The sequence below is a fragment of the Pithys albifrons genome, chromosome 25 (genome assembly GCF_047495875.1).
Source record: "Pithys albifrons albifrons isolate INPA30051 chromosome 25, PitAlb_v1, whole genome shotgun sequence".
NCBI lineage: Eukaryota > Metazoa > Chordata > Aves > Passeriformes > Thamnophilidae > Pithys > Pithys albifrons.
In genome coordinates this window covers 3,555,643-3,574,024 of record NC_092482.1, presented here as the reverse complement: position 1 = coordinate 3,574,024, position 18,382 = coordinate 3,555,643, and the positions used below count along the sequence as shown (strand labels likewise).

Sequence of the window (18,382 nt, the reverse complement as noted above, 5' to 3'; positions counted from 1 at the left end):
GTGGTTCTCAGTGTGAGACTTGTCTGACAAACCTGCCTGTATCCTGTCAGGAGTCTGCTGATCCCTTCTGCACAGTTTGCTTCTCTGAAGCAGCAAACAAACAAAGAAGGGCTGACAGCTTGTGAAATACGTGACTGAGACAGGGACAAAAGGAGCTTTCCCATCCTTCCCAGTCTGGAGTGAATATGCACAAAAAGCAACATTCCTTGGTCCTGGGAAGAAGGCAGTGCTGTCCTTGCACGTCTGAACACCACAGTTCTTCTTTCACACACAAATTCAATGCCAAAAATATTTTATTTAATATATATATTTCTGCTTTATTGGCATTCTGAGGTATCCAAATAATGGTGCCAAAGCCAACAGACTACAGTGAGTGTCTGTCATGGGTAAACTGTGTAGTAATAAGGGGCCCCTTCTGTATCCCAGTTGTGCAGGCTCTTTCCTCTTATCCCAGCTTGTGGATGCTCTCTGTCATTCATGGTCAAGAAACCATTAGTTTTATTTTCTGAACATGTCAAAGTACCAGACTTACTTCTGAAGAGTTCCAGTTCTGTCAGGGGTCTGCTGGTAATTTGGCAGTAGCTCAGTCTTGCATCCATTTCTTCATCCTTCTCTTTTCCTATCTGTGATTTGGAAAAGGAATGGGCCCTGTTTCCTGGTGTTTCAGGCACAGAGACTCTCCTATTCTCACCACGTGATGCAGGGAAAGTCCACAGCAGTGCTGCACAAAAGGTTTCTGCAGGCAGGGCAGAGATCCATGGAGTTCCTGTCCTCCAGAGTGGACAGGCCTCGAGCCTGCTGTCACCAGCTCAGAGGTTTGGAAGTAAAGATAACTTTTATTTAAAAGAGAAGGAAAAAAAAAGAAAAGTTGCTAAGCATTCTGGCAGCACTTGTGTTTTTTCCACTCACTTCCTTTGATATACATGGATTTAGTGCCGACTTCCTTTTCCTGCCTGGGGCTGGGGGCCTTTCCCCAGCAGGGCTGGGCCAGTGCCAGGGGGGCCTGGGCTCGCTCTGGGCTTGCCCCGTGCCAGCCTGGGCAGTGTGGGAAGGAGCCAAAGCTCTGCCAGGCTCGGGGCAGCCCCACAGCAGCTCTGCCTTGGCCTCAGCCCCCTTGGCTGCAGAGCCCACAGGAGCCCCGTGGAGCTGCTGGACAATCAGGTGGCAGCTCTGAGCAGTGGGTTATGGACTTGAGTGTCTTGGGCACGGTGATCCTGGAGGTCTCCTCCCTCCACCTGTAATGGTTCTGTGATTCTGTTCATCTTGGTTTTTCGTGTGCTTCACCCCACATGCACCCTGAAGTGATGCCAGCATATTTTGCTTTGTGCAGTCTCTCCAAGGTGTCTGCACTGCTTTTAAATCCTCTCAGAAGTGCCTGCACTGCTTTTCAGCCCTCTCAAAGGTGTGTGCTCTGCTTTTCAGCCCTCTCAAAGGTGTGTGCTCTGCTTTTCAGCCCTCTCAAAGGTGTGTGCTCTGCTTTTCAGCCCTCTCAGAGGTGTCTTCTCTGCTTTTCAGCCCTCTCAGAGGTGTCTTCTCTGCCTTTCAGCCCTCTCAAAGCTGTGCTCTCTCCTTTTCAGCCCTCTCAAAGCTGTGCTCTCTCCTTTTCAGCCCTCTCAAAGCTGTGCTCTCTCCTTTTCAGCCCTCTCAGAGGTGTCTTCTCTCCTTTTCAGCCCTCTCAGAGGTGTCTTCTCTGCTTTTCAGCCCTCTCAGAGGTGTCTTCTCTGCTTTTCAGCCCTCTCAGAGGTGTCTTCTCTGCTTTTCAGTTCTCTTCTGCCAGCATTCACCCTCACTCTTTATTACAGCAACTTCAGTAGAAAATATTTTCCTTGGGAGAATATTTGCTGATCTTTACCCATCTTTCCCAGCACCTGAGTACACACAGTTAATTAAAGGCAGAGTTGTAAAGAGCACAGCTTGACAGCTGATCCTCAGCTGCTGTCCCTGACTCCATGGGTGACCTCGAATAGGTTGGCTGGACCACAGCAGTTCTTGGAGCTCACAGTGGGAGCTGCAGGTGGATAAGTCACTGTTAAAAGGGGTTCTGTTTCTTCCTGTTTCTAAAGTTTCATCTTCTTTGAGATCTGCTAGGAAAAAAAAATCCTAGGGCTGATGTTTCTCTCAGTAGGTAGCACAACAGAAGTGCTTTAAGTAGTGCCATTAACAGATGATTAAAATGTTTTTCTCATCCTTTGGCCCCTAAACATACTCTGTGTCCGTCCAGTTGTCTCATCTAATTAGCAGGAGTTGCAGAGCTGACCTCCATGTGGTTTTCCCCAAACTGACGATGCAGTTTGATTTTTCACTCAGTAAACCAGAAATTTTGGGGTTATTTCCAAAGATAACAGTGCTCCCATGTGACACTGAAATTACTCAGTATAACTTGCTCAGCTGATGCTGACTAGCAGGAATGTGCTGTCACTCAGGGTAAATTATACTAATTGATGCAAACTTAGAATAAAGTTGAGTTGCACTGACAAGTGTTTTCTTTAGTGGAGATTAGCAAAGCAGTGAAGTTCATGCCCAAAAGCCAGGAATCCCTGAAATCCTCTGCCTTCCCTGAGGTGCTGAAATGATGCTCAGAAAGTTGAGCAGAAGAGGTTGGGCAGAGCAGGAATGTTAGGAGTTCACCAGTCACCATGGAGTGTCTAAATGTCAGTGCAGGTGACGTGGCCTCTCGTGATTCTGTGGCTGTCCAGTCTGTCGGGTTCACTCTGGAGTTACTGTGGTCAGGGAGGCCTGATGTTGGAGGAGATGTGGCCAAGAAGGCCAATGGGATCCTGGCCTGGATCCAAACTAGCGTGGCCAGCAGGCCCAGGGCAGTGACCCTTCCCCTGGACTCTGCCTTGAGGAGGCCACACCTTGAGTGTTGTGTTCAGTTCTGGGCCCCTCAGTTGAGGAAAGAGATTGAGGGGCTGGAGCGGGGCCAGAGAAGAGCAACGAGGCTGGAGAAGGGACTGGATGTGGCTCTGAGTGTCCTCTTAAACACCTCCAGGGACAGAGAATCCAACATGTCTTGATCCAACCCCACTGTGATCACCAGCCCAGGGCACAGAGTGCCAGAGTGATCCCAGTGGGGTTGAATCAAGGGTTGGACTTGGTGATCTCAGAGGTCTCTTCCAACCCAAGTGAGAAGAGAAGAGCAACGAGACTGGAGAAGGGACTGGAGCACAAGTGCTGTGGGGAGAGGCTGAGGGAGCTGGGGGTGTTCAGCCTGGAGAAGAGGAGGCTCAGAGGTGACCTCAGCACTGAAGGGAAGTTGTGGCCAGGTGGGGGTTGGTCTCTTCTCCCAGGCACTCAGCAATAGGACAAGGGGGCACGATGGGCTCAAGCTCTGCCAGGGGAAATTGAAGTTGGAGATGAGAAAGAAATTCTTTGCAGAGAGAGTGCTCAGGGATTGGAATGGGCTGCCCAGAGAGGGGGTGGATTCCCCATCCCTGGAGGTTTTTCAGGTGAGCTTGGCTGTGGCACTGAGTGCCATGATCTGGTAAAGGGACTGGAGTTGGACCAAGGGTTGGACTTGATGATCTCAGAGGTCTCTTCCAACCCAATCCATTCTATGAGTCTGTGATTTTGTGTGCATGCACATGCAGTGCCATTCCAGCTGCATCAATCTCAGGATGTCCCTCTCCCTGCCCAGGTTCCCAGAACACGGGGCGCAGCTCCCCCCCGCCCGGGTACGTCCCGGAGCGGCAGCAGCGCATCGCTCGGCAGGGCTCCTACACCAGCATCAACAGCGAAGGGGAGTTCATCCCAGAGACCAACGAGCAGTGTGTGAGTATGAGCATGAGCCTGGGGAAAAGCAAGTCTGGCTGTTAAGGAGCTCTGCTGGCATCTGGGCCCTCTTTTTCACTCCTGAGTGTGTGGTTGCTCATCAGCACCGTGAGGCACTGAACAAATGGCCCAGAAAGTTGTGGCTGCCCCATCCCTGGAAGTGCTGAAAGCCACATTGGATGGAGCTCTGAGCAACCTGCCCCTGCTCATGGCAGGGGATGATCTCTAAGGTCCTTTCCAACCCAAACTTTTCTAGGATTCTAAAACTGCTGCCTTGTGCATTTAAACTGCTTCAAATTGTAGCCATATAAGTTCAAAGCCTTTGTGCTGCCAGAAGCAGTTGCTGTGTGTACTGGGCATTGCCTTTCCACTGGCTGAGCAGTTTGGGGGCTGCCACACATGTGTGTCAGGTTTCCTATTGCCTGGTTTCTGTGACCCCCTTGCTTTTGAAACTCTGCTCTCCATTGAAAACTGTAGGAAGTGAGGCCAGAGGGCGACTTGCAGGTGGAGGCAGCAATGCAGCAGCACCAGCAGAGACTGTTCTGGAGCACTTGGGATCAAAATGCACCACAGGGCTGACTTAAACTTCCATTTTTCACAGCAGAGTCATTCAACACCTAAAGCAGTGTCTCAGATTTGGTATGAACCTGATTTCTGTGGGAGATAAAGGAGAAATGTGCATTTAAATAGTCTTGGACTCCCCTCTTCTGATGGACATCCTCCAGACAAGCAGCTGTGGGCTGTGATCCTCTTGCTCTGAGCCTCTCCTGAGCACTGCACTGCACTGCACTGATACTGCCTTGTGATTTCTTCTGTGTTGCAGATGCTGGACCCTCTAAGCAGTGCTGAAAACTCCGTGTCAGGAAGCTGCCAGTCCTTGGACAGGTCAGCAGACAGGTACAAATGTACAAACTGGTAGGAATGTGTGAGCTCAGATTGAAATGCCAGTTGTACTCAGGCAAAAGTCTGTTTTCCATCTCATAAATTTTCTTGGAGAGAAATAAGAACTTATTTCCTACCTAGATCCCAATATATTTCTCAAATAGAATTAACTATGTCTTAAGGCTGTTTTGTTTTCTGGCAAAACCATAGACCAACAAACTGGTGCTTCAGTGGCTTTATGCTATAAATACAAAGTCCTGAAGTGAGCAGTCTGTGTGGAGCCAATGCTCAGAGAACATCTGGCTGCAGGGGATTTAAATCTCTTTTAGACAAGACTCTACTTGTTCACTTAGAAAATAAAACAACAAAAAAATACCCCAAACTACTCTAAGGTTACAGAAATAGAGCATTGCACTAGATTGCTGTGTCCTGCAAGATACACAACTATTTCCAGAGGTAAATAGAGGGGCTCTTTCTTTAGTGAAGAGTTTGATGCTCTGGGTCTTTTTCTTCCCTTGCTTTGCTGTTGGTGTTGCTTGAGATGCTAATGGGGAGCCAGAGGTTCTATTAACCTGAACAGCAACTGTGGCTGCCCAGCACCTGTAATACTGGGCTTCAGCATGTTTTTAGGATTCCTCCAAGCTAATTCCTGTAGGTAATGTGTGCTTTTATGTCAAGCACTTGAGGTTTGGACTTGTAGCCATTCCCTTCCTCCAGTTTATGGAGGCACAAGGAGACACTTGCAGTTAACTGTGTGTACATGGATTCATTTACTGTGGGGGCATTGCTCATTAGTGACCTGTCCTTCCCTCCCCTTTCTCTGCCTTAAGTGAAGGGGAAGCAATAAAAAGCCTTCCTGGTTATTTGTGGAATAAGGAGTGGGCATCATCTGGGAAAGCTGTTGTTCTTTGTGTAGCAGGAAGGGAATGTCATTTGGGAGCCTGAAAGCTGTCTGAGGCTACTCCATTTGCACTGGTTAACAAAGTGCCAATAGCATGGCTTTGGCACAGGTAGAGTTTGTGCAATCTCTTGGGTTGTTAAAGACTTTGTGCAGGGCAAGGGGCCTTACTTAGGCATGCTGGAGGAGCTCTGCTTACTGGGTTGCAAGCAGTGTTGTTGTTTAGGCTCTTCTGGTGCTGGAGAGAGGAAAGTGGACCCAAGTTCTCATCAGAGGAACTCTTGCCCCTCGTGGTAAATCTCTACTGCCCTGTGAGCAGCTGCTGCAAGTGCTGCCCTGTTCTGGTCTTCTCAGCCTTGGCTTTAGTCTTCCACATCCCATGTCTGAAGGAGTCACTGAATCTTATACCACAGACTGGGGAAACACTGAATAAACAGCTCAAACTGAACAGAAGGGCTGACTGCCCACACTGGGAAACAGTCTGGTTAGCCGGGCCTTACCTGGCTTTAGCTTTGCAGATGTAACACAAAATCATGGCAGGGACATGGATTTGAGAGTCACCATTACCCACCTGCAAATGTATTCACTTGTATTTAAAGCCCTTGTAGGTTTTGCTGTAGCAGACAGCAAAACTTACTCTTGCCTTCTCTCTTTCCTAGTCCTTCTTTTCGGAAGTCACGGATGTCAAGGGCACAAAGCTTTCCTGACAATAGACAGGAGTTCTCAGGTATGTCCCTGGGCCCAAGACTGCTCTTGCCTGCCCTAAAAACCTGCTCTTACAGGAAAATTGTGTCATTGGAAGTTAGACTTTTTGCAGGAGCCTCACCTGTGTTTTTGCCTCTCCTTCCAGACCGTGAGAATCAGCTCTACGACAAGGCGGGCAAAGGGGGCACGTACCCGCGGCGCTACAACGTCTCCATGCAGCACAAGGACTACAGCGACGGTGAGTGGTCCTCACACCTTCCTTTCCAGCCTGGAACACCCAGGGGAGGCAATGGCAACCTCTACAGATCAGTGCAACTCCCAGCTGAAGAGCCTGGGAGTGCCCTGGCCCTGGCAGTGAGTGCTGGAGTTGATGCTACTGTGCATGATGCCGTGTTTTCGTGGAAAGCCTTGATGGTTGTTTGTAATTCTTGATTTACTCTGTAATTGTTTGCTTGCTCTGTCCTTTCTGGGGATATCCAGGCTGGTCAGGGCCTGGTAAGTGGACATAGTTATTAGCCTGGTCCATATAGAGTGGGTTCCTGCCTTGAGGATTCATTATGCTTTGCCAATTCATAATGCAGATTTGCTTCTGGGTCTTTTAAATATAGCAGGCACTTAAAGAATCACATCTCTGCTCGTCAGATGGCTTTATGCAAATCAACTTCTCCCAATTTCACGAGGTGCAAGTCGCCATAATCTTTGTTTATGGCTTTTATTTCCAAGTGCAGGCACATTATCTACAAAGTCATTCTGGGAGTCACCGTTAACCAGCCCCTGAGCTTGTATGGTAGCCTGTAAACCAGATTTTTGCTTTGGAAGGCAAGTTGAGATCTTGCACAGCAGCACTGAGGGCATTACACAGTGTTCTCTGCCTTCTGCTTTGGGAGTGATCCAGAGCTGTGCTGAACTCAGGCAGCACATCCCTGAGCTGCTATATTTGTGCTATATCTCGTCTGTTTGGCAGCAGGTTCTGCTTCATGGGAGCAGAGCAGAACTTGGCTTTTATCTCTCCCTTCTTGCTGCTTAACCCCCATCCATTACCTTCCACTTGTGAGCATTTATTTGTATGTATGTATGGCCAAACTTCACAAATGAGGATTTGGGAAGGGCTCTCCCCACATGGGTGTGCCTTCCAGCCTGTGCAGTGGATTGTTTAGGTGAGGCTCAGCGTGTGCAGAACTGGCCCCACTGTTTAAGTCCTGAGGTCCATTTGCCACGGCTGAGCGAGCTTGGACAGTGACAGGGAAGTCCTCAGGACTGTCACAGCACCCGGTACCAACCAGGGCTGACCCTGCTGAGCATCCGAGGTCTGACAGGATCAGATGGCAGGGAGGGATTGAACTGCCAGGGGACGGTCCCTACTGAGACTCGAACTCAGGTCCTTGGGGTTCAGAGTCTGGAGTGCTCTCCATTACACCACGAGACCGCCCTGCATTTATTTGTACTTTCTCCCTCCCCCCCAGGCCGGAGGACGTTTCCCCGGATCCGGCGCCACCAGGGGAATCTGTTCACGCTGGTGCCCTCGAGCCGCTCGCTGAGCACCAACGGGGAGAACGTGGGGCTGGCGCTGCAGTACCTGGACGCGCGCGGCCGCCTGCGCAGCGCCGACAGCGAGAACGCGCTGGGAGCGCCCGAGAGGAGCATCCCCACCAAGTGTGAGCACCCTGAGCCCGCCGGGCACGGGCCCCCTGGGCTGTGGGCAGGGAGGGAGGTGGAGAGTTGCTCCAGACCCACTACGTGACCATAATTTGGTTGTAACGAGCCATCAGAACCACACCATTACCTGGCTGTGCTTTGAGACCTGTTTGTCTCACCTACCAGTCATGTCTCCTCCTCAGAATATGCACTGGGAGCTCCGTTTTCCTTTAGAAAGCCTTTGAAATTCAGTTAAGTAAAAATACCTATTGAATCTTTTCCTGGGCAAAGAAGGCCATAGAGATGAGTTGCAGACCCAGGATGTGACCATAATTTGGTTTTAACAAGCCATTAGAACCACATCCCTACCTGGCTGTGCTTGGAGACCTGTTTGTCTCACCTACCAGTCATGTCTCCTTCTCAGAATATGCACTGGAAGCTCTTTTCTCCTTTAGAAAGCCTTGGAAATTCAGCTGAGAAGTAAAAAAAAACTTCATTGAATCTTTTCCTGCACTGTGGGCAAGGAAGGCCATGGAGATGAGCTGCAGACCCAGGATGTGACCATAATTTGATGTTAATGAGCCATTAGAACCACACTGTTACTGCCTGTGTTTTGAGACCTGTTTGTCTCACCTACCAGTCATATTTCCTTTTTTCTTCTCAGAAAATGCACTGGGAGCTCCTTTTTCCTTTAGAAAGCCTTTGAAATTCAACTAAGAATTAAAAAAAACCTTACTGAATCTTTTCCTGGGCAAGGAAGGCCACAGAGATGAGCTCCAGACCCAGTATGTGACCATAAATTGACATTAACGAGCCATTAGAACCACATTGTTACCTGCCTGTGTTTTGAGACCTGTCACCTACCAGTCATGTCTCCTTTTTCTTCCAGAATATGCACTGAGAGTTCATTTTTCCTTTAGAAAGCCTGGAAATTCAGCTGAGAAGTAAAAGAAACTTCATTGTATCTTTTCAGGGCTGTTAAAACAGTCAGACAAGGCTTGTTTATTTTCTTGATACATTAAATTTGTAGTCAGGCTTATGGGTTACACTTATTTTACTGTTTGAGGGCTGTATATATTTCACTTGCTCTTTAGTAGAAAGATTTACTTCTATTTTAATAGCATCCCTGAGTTGTTTTTTTGGACAGCTTTCTCTTACAAAGAAAGAAACAGAACATAAGTCCTTACTGATGAACTTCAGATATCCCATACAGCAATTCAGGGATCAAAATGAAGAGTAAACTTGCTGCACTAAAATACTGACTGGCAGTAAATCTGATTAAATTAGACATGGCAAAGCTAATCTCTCAGCTCTTCTATATTTTCACACTGTCCAGATGGCTGGTTCCTGGCTTTGTTTTTAGAGTTTCTTGTTAGATACAACCTAATTGGATGCATTGCACTGCAGGAGTCTGGTAGTGTTGCTCTCAAAGTTGGAGCTGAAGTTTTTGAGTGATGTGCTTTGGGATTTAGGGCAGCCTGGAAAACTGGGCTCAGGTATTAATCTCTGGGTCAGGAGGCTGCTGCCTGTGGAATGTGAGGACTCCCAATTCCCTGGGGATGTAACCTCCTGCTGGGGGATATTTTTGTTGGAATCTGACTGTTCAGCAGTTGAAGAAGATGCACACACTGTGCTAACCTTACAGCCCCTGCTTCATCACTGGCTAGTAGGGAATTTTGTCTTCTAATTGTTGTGCTGGAGAGAGCTCTGCAGTGAAATCCTTCCCACAGGAGAAGGAACCCTGAGCTCACTTGGCAGAGAACTCACAATAATGTCCTTCAAGTTGTCCCAGCAGCTTGAGTCATTCCCAGCTGGGTAGGATAGATTAGCAAGGCTTATGCAGCTCTTCCTCATGTGATCCATGTGATAACTGCAGATCAAGGGTTGGAAGATGCTCTTTAAGTGCTGCACCATCTCTTAAAGTAGTGGTTTTGTAGAATCCACCTGCTGTTGGAATGAAATTTCATCAACTTCGCCCAGTAACTTGCCTGTAGTACCTATTGCAGGATGTTTTGAGGTTCCATTTCAGTGGGACACCAGCAGCAGGTCCTGAGGGTCTGATGGTTGGACCCTGCTCAGAGCTCTGCCACCCACTTCCTTACCCTGGGAGAGTGCCTGGTGTTCCTTCAGCTACAAATCCACTGCTTCAATCCCAGTATGGAGGCAGGTCCTTGGGAAGACAAGACTTGTTTTTCCACAGCATTCTGAGAAATCCTGAGCTCAGCACTGTCTGTAACTCCCTGAAGGGAAGTTCTGGCCAGGTGGGGGTTGGTCTCTTCTCCCAGGCACTCAGCAATAGGACAAGGGGGCACGATGGGCTCAAGCTCTGCCAGGGGAAATTGAAGTTGGAGATGAGAAAGAAATTCTTTGCAGAGAGAGTGCTCAGGCATTGGAATGGGCTGCCCAGAGAGGGGGTGGATTCCCCATCCCTGGAGGTTTTCCAACTGAGCTTGGCCGTGGCACTGAGTGCCATGATCTGGTAAAGGGACTGGAGTTGGACCAAGGGTTGGACTTGATGATCTCAGAGGTCTTTTCCAACCCAATCCATTCTGTGATTCTGTGGATGTGGCACTGAGTGAGAATCCACCATGTCTTGATCCATCATGTCTTGATCCAACCTCACTGTGATCACCAGCCCAGGGCACGGAGTGTCCTGGGCTGGTGATCACAGTGGGGTTGGATCAAGGGTTGGACTTGCTGATCTCGGAGGTCTTTTCCAACCCAATCCATTCTATGATTCTATGAAATCCTTCCTGTTTCCTTTAGCTCCAAGTGCTCCCATCAACTGGCGCCGGGGGAAGCTGCTGGGCCAGGGCGCCTTCGGCCGCGTGTACCTTTGCTACGACGTGGACACAGGCAGGGAACTGGCAGCCAAGCAGGTCCAGTTTGACCCAGAGAGCCCTGAAACAAGCAAGGTAATTCCCCTCCCAGCTTCTAAACCCCTGCCAGAGCCTCTGTCTGTCTGTGCTTGGAAGCTGGCATCATGTTTAGTTCCTGCTAGGGTTTCAAGTCATGTGGAGAAGAATAGGAGTCATTTAAAAACTACTTTTCTGTATTATTAACTTCAGCCTGAAACTAAAATCCGTTTTCTGGCTTCGTTTTTGGCTCTCCCTTCTCAGCTTTTTGGTTTGTTGCCAGGTTACTTGAGGAATACTAGACTGCCCTGTGTTCCTGGTTAGACATGGATGTGAATGAAACTAAACCCAGGAAGAGTAGGAGTTTTTTGCTTTTTTGAACAAAAAAGAGCTGCTTGGACTTGCAAAACCCACCCCTGGGTTTATATGGTACCCCCTGTATTGAGTGTGTTAATCACCAGTTTTCACTTATGAATTCTCCCTGTCCTTACAACAAATTGAGCTGTGGTGTGTAAATTAATGAAGAGATGTGACAAGACAGAAACAGTGGAGATGAGAAGGAGCACCTTGAAATGGTGGGATAGCACCCAACTCCCTGCTCAGTGGGTGCAGCTGGAATGGCTGTTGGGTTCTTTGCTTGTGTTTCAACAATGTACCAGTTTCCCAATATCGAACAAATCCACTTTGAGCTGGAATAACTGATCCATGAAGGATTAATTATTCTGATTTTATATGGGATACTGGTGCCAAGATAAGTCCTAAATTTGGAAGTTCTAAGTTCTACCATGTCTGTGCTGTAACTCAGTAACTGTGAGCCAGGGAGGAATAGGCTGGAATACATTTTGAAGGCACTGAAACTCCAAACCTTAAACTATCACTTGGCCTGATCAAGCAGCTTCCTCTGGTTCCATGTGTCCCTACAACATCCAAGTCCTTGCTCTGGGGAGCTGCATCCTCTCCCAGAGTGAGAGCTGAACCTCACAACCTCCAGTGGCAGGGCTGGAGAGAGTTAAGTAGGACTAATTTAGGGGAAACCATTGTTTCCATAAATCCTCACGCTTTGGTACCTTTGATATTCCTCCTGTTCATTCCCTGGATTCAGCAAGAACTTGACACTTTTCCTGGGGAACAAACATCTGTGATTTTCTGAAATTGCTGGAGAGCCTCTTTGCCTTTGTGCTGTGATACCCTGTTGTCTGTGGCAAGAGCAAAGCAAAGAATCAGTTCCATGAACAGAGCTGCAGATTCCTTGAAGTAAATAAGAGAGGAAGCCTTTCCTAAGGTTGATTCCAGTAAATCATCAGTGTGAATCAGACCAGAACTGGGTGGCAGTTTAGGAGCTTCTGAGCACCTGTCGTTTTGCTCTCCAAAGAGCTGAAGTTCCTACAGGGAGTTTCCTGGCAGTTCTGTAACTGTAGTCAGAGCTATTTAATAATTAACACTCCCTGCCCTCAGCTTAGTGTGAGAAGTGAGGTTATACCTGCGTTGTCAGTGAAAAATTCTTTCAGCCACCCTGAGAGAATCAAGGCAAGAAACAAAGTTTTCTGGTGCTAAATCCACATGTGGTACTGCCTTTGTTCTGTGAAAGCTTCCACACCAATACTTACTGGTGATTCTACACTCAGAATTAATGTGAAGCACTCGTAGTGTTTGCCTTTTCCAGTGCCATGGATTAGACTTTTCAGTGCAGTAGCAATTTCATCCTGCCTGTGACATGACAAATTTATTAGGATGGAATATTTCCTGGGGCTGCAAGCTGATTTTCTCCTTCAACATCCACAGGAAGTGAGTGCCTTGGAGTGTGAAATTCAGCTGCTGAAGAATCTCCAGCACGAGCGTATTGTCCAATATTACGGCTGCTTAAGGGATCGGGCAGAGAAGACCTTGACCATCTTCATGGAGTACATGCCAGGGGTAAGAGCTGGCACAACAGCACAGTCATGGATCACAAAGAGAGGTGGGGGGCTTTGGTGGTTGGTTTATTGGTTGCTGTGATCCCCCTGACTGTGTCATCCACCTCACACCCTGCCCCTTCTCATCCTGGGTTATAATGTCCCTACTTTCATTTTATTTATGCCCAAGTAACCTCTTTGGGTGTTTTTTTTACCCCAAGTGTCTTGTAGATGAAATATATTCTCTTTATTAGTCACCAAAGACAGTTCTTTCCTTCGGTCTAAATTTGTTCTACCAAAGTACTTCAGAGGGCTTGGGCCAACTTGTAAATCATAATAACTGAATTACCCAGTCATGGTACAGCAAATGAGGCTAAAACTGACCCTGCAGAAAGGGAGACTTTTGACCTGGGTCAGTCTGCTGAACTATTTTATTGCTTGTCTTCACAACCAGCATGGAAAAAGAGACAGAACCTCCTTAAGCTATTTTTGCCTGTCCTTGCTGTTCTTAAAAAGGGCTTCTTAGGGCAAGATGCTCAGAGAGCCTCATGGAAAGGCTTCAGGAGAGGCCAGAACTCACTGCTGGGCTGTTTGGGTGCATGACACAGTCATTGGCTCGTGGGGATTGAATGGAGACTGCAGGATTTGTGCTTTGTCATTTCTTTGCCAGTGTTTTGTGTTTGCTGTTGGTGCAGGGCTCAGTGAAAGACCAGCTGAAGGCCTACGGAGCTCTCACGGAAAACGTCACCCGGAAATACACTCGGCAGATCCTCGAGGGAGTCTCGTACCTTCACAGCAACATGATTGTGCACAGGGACATAAAGGGTGAGATCAGCTGCTGATTTGTATGTACCACATGAGACCAAGTGTTAGGAATTCAGTATCTTGGATGGGGCTTCTGGATGTTGCTTTGCTCACTGAGCCCATTTTGGTCTTATATCCACATGCGGGGCTTAGGGAAGGTCGTGTTCTGGGCAGGGTAAGGGAACTGGGTAAGGGAATTCTCTACAGGACCTGAGAGAAGATGGTTATAGTAAGGAAGTCTGGAAGCCTCTAGTTCTTAGGAACCCTCCTCATCTTTCTCACACTCCAGCAAAATGTGGCTGAGTTGCCACCTGACTTTCACTGATCCTTAAGATGTGCTCATTTCCACTGTGGATTTTCTTCTGATTTTCTGATTTCTTCCCTGCCTGGCCACAGTGCTGTTTCTCAGGTGGTTGGCACTCCAGTTGCCATAAGAGCTCCATGCCTGCTCTTAACATTCCTGCTGACCTCGGGCTCTTGTGACTGTCCTGCCTCCTCTGTGTGAGAAACCTCCAATCCTCCACACAGAGCCTCTGATTAGTCCTTAATCTTCCCAGTATAACCCCGTGGAGCCAGCCAGTCTCCTTAGGAGTTAATTCAGCAGATATGGCAGACACCACGCACATTTTTCTGTGCCTCAGAGAGACCAGGAGGGTTGGTGGCTGCAGGAAAACCACCCCCTTGTTCCTGCCTGGAAATCTTTATGGCATCCCCTCTAAGCTGGCAAAGGGAAACGAGCTGCTGGTTCTTGACTATCACCTTGTGTGCTGCTTACCTGGGGCTCTTTGCCAAATTATTTCCTGCCTGGTGGGTTATTTACTGGTTTGCACCCACCTAAACCAGACTGTTACCTTCCCTTCAGGGATGGATGGACCAACTTGGCATTCTGGATTCAGCCAGGGAAGTGAAGGGATAAAACTCCCCCAGCACAAGTGCATTTGTTTTGAGAGCAGAAAGATTTCACATAGGCACAGGGTTCTTCATCTCATTGCAGCTTTGGAGGAAGAGTTGGTTTTGGTGTCTGAGCCTCAGTTTGTGTCCACACACAAGCTAAGCTCTAAAGTTTGCTTTTTCCCCTGGTGCTTCATGTTCAGGACCTCTGACCAAGTAAAGTGAAGATTGACTTGTTTATTGTTGGAGTTCAAAGTGGTTTAATTGGCTACATCTGTTACCCAGCTGACCAGAAAGCAATGCTAGCACTCACCAGAGCAGCATCCCAATAAAATCCTTCTCTCCACAGCTCTGCTCTCTCTCAGCCTGTGGCCTGGGGGCCCTGCAAGGCTGGCTGAGCTGTTTACAGGCACTGTAACAATGCTGGTGCTGACTCAGCTTTCATTTCCCTCCCCCCCTTCACTTCCTTGCGTTTTTCCCTGAAGTTTTTCCCACTTACAGCCATTAGCAGTTGGCTTGTGTACAGCCTGAATTACAGCAATGATGTTCAGCAGGTCACCTGAGGCTCCGTGGGGAAGAGCCACACCATGAGCAGGGGTGTTTGGGGTTGGATCTCAGCTCTACAGCCGCGGGTCCAACAGTTGGATCCCGTGGAAACAGCTGTCTTGGGGCTTTGTTTCTGTGCAGGGGCCAATATCCTGCGGGACTCTGCTGGGAACGTGAAGCTGGGGGACTTTGGGGCCAGCAAGAGGCTGCAGACCATCTGCATGTCGGGGACCGGCATCCGCTCCGTGACGGGCACCCCGTACTGGATGAGCCCCGAGGTGATCAGCGGAGAAGGCTACGGCAGGAAGGCAGACGTTTGGTGAGGCTCCACCTCTGTGCCCACACATCATTGCCATTCCAGGCACTCAGCAACAGGACAAGGGGGCACGATGGGCTCAAGCTCTGCCAGGGGAAGTTTAGGTTTGAAATCAGAAAGAAATTCTTTGCAGAGAGAGTGCTCAGGGATTGGAATAGACTGCCCAGAGAGGGGGTGGATTCCCCATCCCTGGAGGGTTTTCAACTGAGCTTGGCCGTGGCACTGAGTGCCATGATCTGGTAAAGGGACTGGAGTTGGACCAAGGGTTAGACTTGATGATCTCAGAGGTCTTTTCCAACCCAATCCATTCTGTGATTCTGTGGATGTGGCACTGAGTGAGAATCCACCATGTCTTGATCCAACCCCACTGTGATCACCAGCCCAGGGCACTCTGTGCCCTGGGCTGGTGATCACAGTGGGGTTGGATCAAGGGTTGGACTTGGTGATCTGGGAGGTCTTTTCCAACCCAATCCATTCTATGATCACTTCACAGCTTTCCTGGGGCCACATGAAACACGCTCTGTCATCCCCATATCCCATGTCTGGGTCAGAAGTCAGAGGTGAATTCACTCATCTGACCTGCTGCAGGCTGTGCCTACAGTGTCAGCACCCAGCACTCTTCAGCTTTTCAGGAACACTTCTAGTTTTTCAGGAACAGTTTCCACTTATTCCTCCCTTGAACTGGTAGCTGATTTTTTGCTTTCTGACTGGTGCAACGTTGTCATCCTCCTTATACTCTCAGTTGGGATTTTTGGGGTGTCATGTGCAGTTCCAGGGGTTTGGGTTAATGATCCTTGTGGGTCCCCACCAACATAGGACATTCCTTGATATCCCTTAAAAGAGCAACTGAAGGTTATTTAGGGAGAGCCCACTCATTTAGTTATAAAATGAGTTATGCTTAAAACACACTGGAAATAAATAGAACTTGAGCTTAAAAGGAAAGATGTCCAAACCTGGAATAATGCAAAAGATCCAAGTCAGATCAGAGATGATCTGCATGAATGGAAACTGTAGCTGTGCTATTATTGGCACAGCCAAGAAACAGCCTCTATCGAAAGAGCAAGATGGTCCTGTGCCAAAATATTGGGTTTGGAGGCCTTGAAGAGGTGAGATTATAAAACTAAAGTGAAAGGCAGTGACAAAAGGTCTGTTTGTGCCACCCCATTAAAGCAAAGCCTGTTCCCTGTACAGGCAGTGAGTGGAAGTGGCTGAAATGTCCTGTATGCAAAGAGTTAAGCTCTGCAGACTCCCCCAGCTGGGATGCTTGGGGAGAGAACAGAGCACGTGCCCTTCCCCCTGAGTTGATGCAGTTGTGGATTTCCTCTTGGTGCTGACATTGGTCCATTCCCATCAAAGAGTCCCTGCTGCTGGCTGGGCTCCAGTTCCTACAATCCCCACCATTATTTAGGGGGGTCAGAATTTTCCAGTGCAGTTGGTCCCAGGGTGGATGGGTATGGCCAAGAGGCTCCAAAACGTAACAGATCCATCCACCTGGCTCTGTGCCACTGCTGCAGGCCCCTCTCCAATTTTCTCCTTCCTAAATAGCAGAATATGTGAGCTATTTGTTATTGCTGGAGTGACTTGACATGAAAAACATTCCTGCTGTTTGCTGAATATCTTAAAGAAACCGGATCTGCTTAAACGGTATAAATCAGTCTAAACAATAATATATCCCTGCTTGCTTTTGAGCAAACCCCCAGCACTTGAGCACACATGGTTTGCATTTTCTGTACTCTCCTCTAGTAAGTCTGAAATGGCTGGAAAAGAGTATAAAATTTTCACGTTGGATTCTAAACCGTGTCGAGAAATCAGTTCTTGCATATTCACTGGATTTAATTCCTTTCCTTCCTTGCCTTGGCAGTTGATGCAAGTCTGTCTCTGAAAATGTCTTTTCCTTGGTTTTCACCTCAAAAGAGGGCTTAGTTTAAAGGTAGAGGAGGAGGCATTTTTGCCTTTTTACTGGAAAGATGTGATAAAAACACAGGACTGGATATTAAAAGTTCCCTAACTGCTTTTGCTTAATCCATGGCCTGGAGGAAGCAATTAATCCTTTTGGAATAAAACCCAATCACTGCAGTGCTGCAGAACCATCTTCCCTGGGAAGGTACTGGTGTCACGTTTGCCTGGGCAAGGTGGCTCAGCCCTGTCCCCAGAATCACGTCCTTGCCTTGGAGGAGCCTGCAGAGCCCCATTAACTATACAAGGAATTTTTCCTTGAGGTAATGATGCATCTGTCCCACTGGGATATAACTTACTGCCTTCCCACTTTGGAGCTGTTATGACTTTAATTATTTTTTGACTGATGCTGGGTGTTTTTGTGAAGTGGAGGTATTATTAGGTTGGGGTTTTTATCCCACGTGGGCATTCCAAGGCTGTGACTGAAAAGGGATTTTGCTGAAATGGCTTTGTGGGGCCAACAAGCTCTGAGTCACTGGACCTTGGTTAAAAAGTCTGTTTTCTACCTTGCAGCTCAGCCAGCTGAGCACCTGAGCAACATCATCTAGTGGAAGGTGTCCTTGCCCATGGCAGGGGGTGGCACTGGGTGGGCTTTGAGGTCCCTTCCAACCCAAACCACCCTGTGGTTCTCTAAGTGCCTTTGAGTCACAGTAGTGGCAGCAGCACCTGAAGAGCTGAGGTTGGATTGTGCCTTCAGGGACACCTCACATGCACCTCTTGACCCCGTTAACACAAATCACAGAATGGATTGGGTTGGAAAAGACCTCTGAGATCATCGAGTCCAACCCTTGGTCCAACTCCAGTCCCTTTACCAGATCATGGCACTCAGTGCCACGGCCAAGCTCAGCTGAAAACCCTCCAGGGATGGGGAATCCACCCCCTCTCTGGGCAGCCCATTCCAATCCCTGAGCACTCTCTCTGCAAAGAATTTCTTTCTCATCTCCAACTTCAATTTCCCCTGGCAGAGCTTGAGCCCATCGTGCCCCCTTGTCCTATTGCTGAGTGCCTGGGAGAAGAGACCAACCCCCACCTGGCCAGAACTTCCCTTCAGGGAGTTTCCTGGGAGGAGAATTTGAGCAAAGGGGAGCAGGACAGATGGCATATCCCAGAGCCACAGTGGGACCAGCCCCCTGGCTCAGCCCTTCCCTGCTGTGCTGGCAGCTCTGGCTGGAGCACCCACGGGGTGTGCTGGGCACAGACCCACCTCAGAGCCCTGTCAGAGCTGCCCCTT

At 48.5% G+C, this 18,382-nt stretch overlaps 1 protein-coding gene across 2 annotated transcripts in view; it reads left to right on the top strand.

Annotated features, from left to right (window-relative positions):
* MAP3K3 (mitogen-activated protein kinase kinase kinase 3) overlaps positions 1-18,382 on the top strand; it is a 45,888-nt gene that overhangs the window by 23,183 nt on the left and 4,323 nt on the right. The window contains exons 8-16 of one of the 2 annotated variants that reach the window (XM_071577344.1): positions 3,638-3,771; positions 4,595-4,656; positions 6,211-6,278; positions 6,402-6,494; positions 7,720-7,911; positions 10,658-10,806; positions 12,529-12,660; positions 13,334-13,463; positions 15,021-15,198. In XM_071577344.1, the coding sequence (XP_071433445.1) occupies positions 3,638-3,771; positions 4,595-4,656; positions 6,211-6,278; positions 6,402-6,494; positions 7,720-7,911; positions 10,658-10,806; positions 12,529-12,660; positions 13,334-13,463; positions 15,021-15,198 (1,138 nt within the window). Of the gene's footprint in view, positions 1-3,637; positions 3,772-4,594; positions 4,669-6,210; positions 6,279-6,401; positions 6,495-7,719; positions 7,912-10,657; positions 10,807-12,528; positions 12,661-13,333; positions 13,464-15,020; positions 15,199-18,382 lie in introns of both variants that reach the window. The other variant, XM_071577343.1, reaches the window with a different exon arrangement.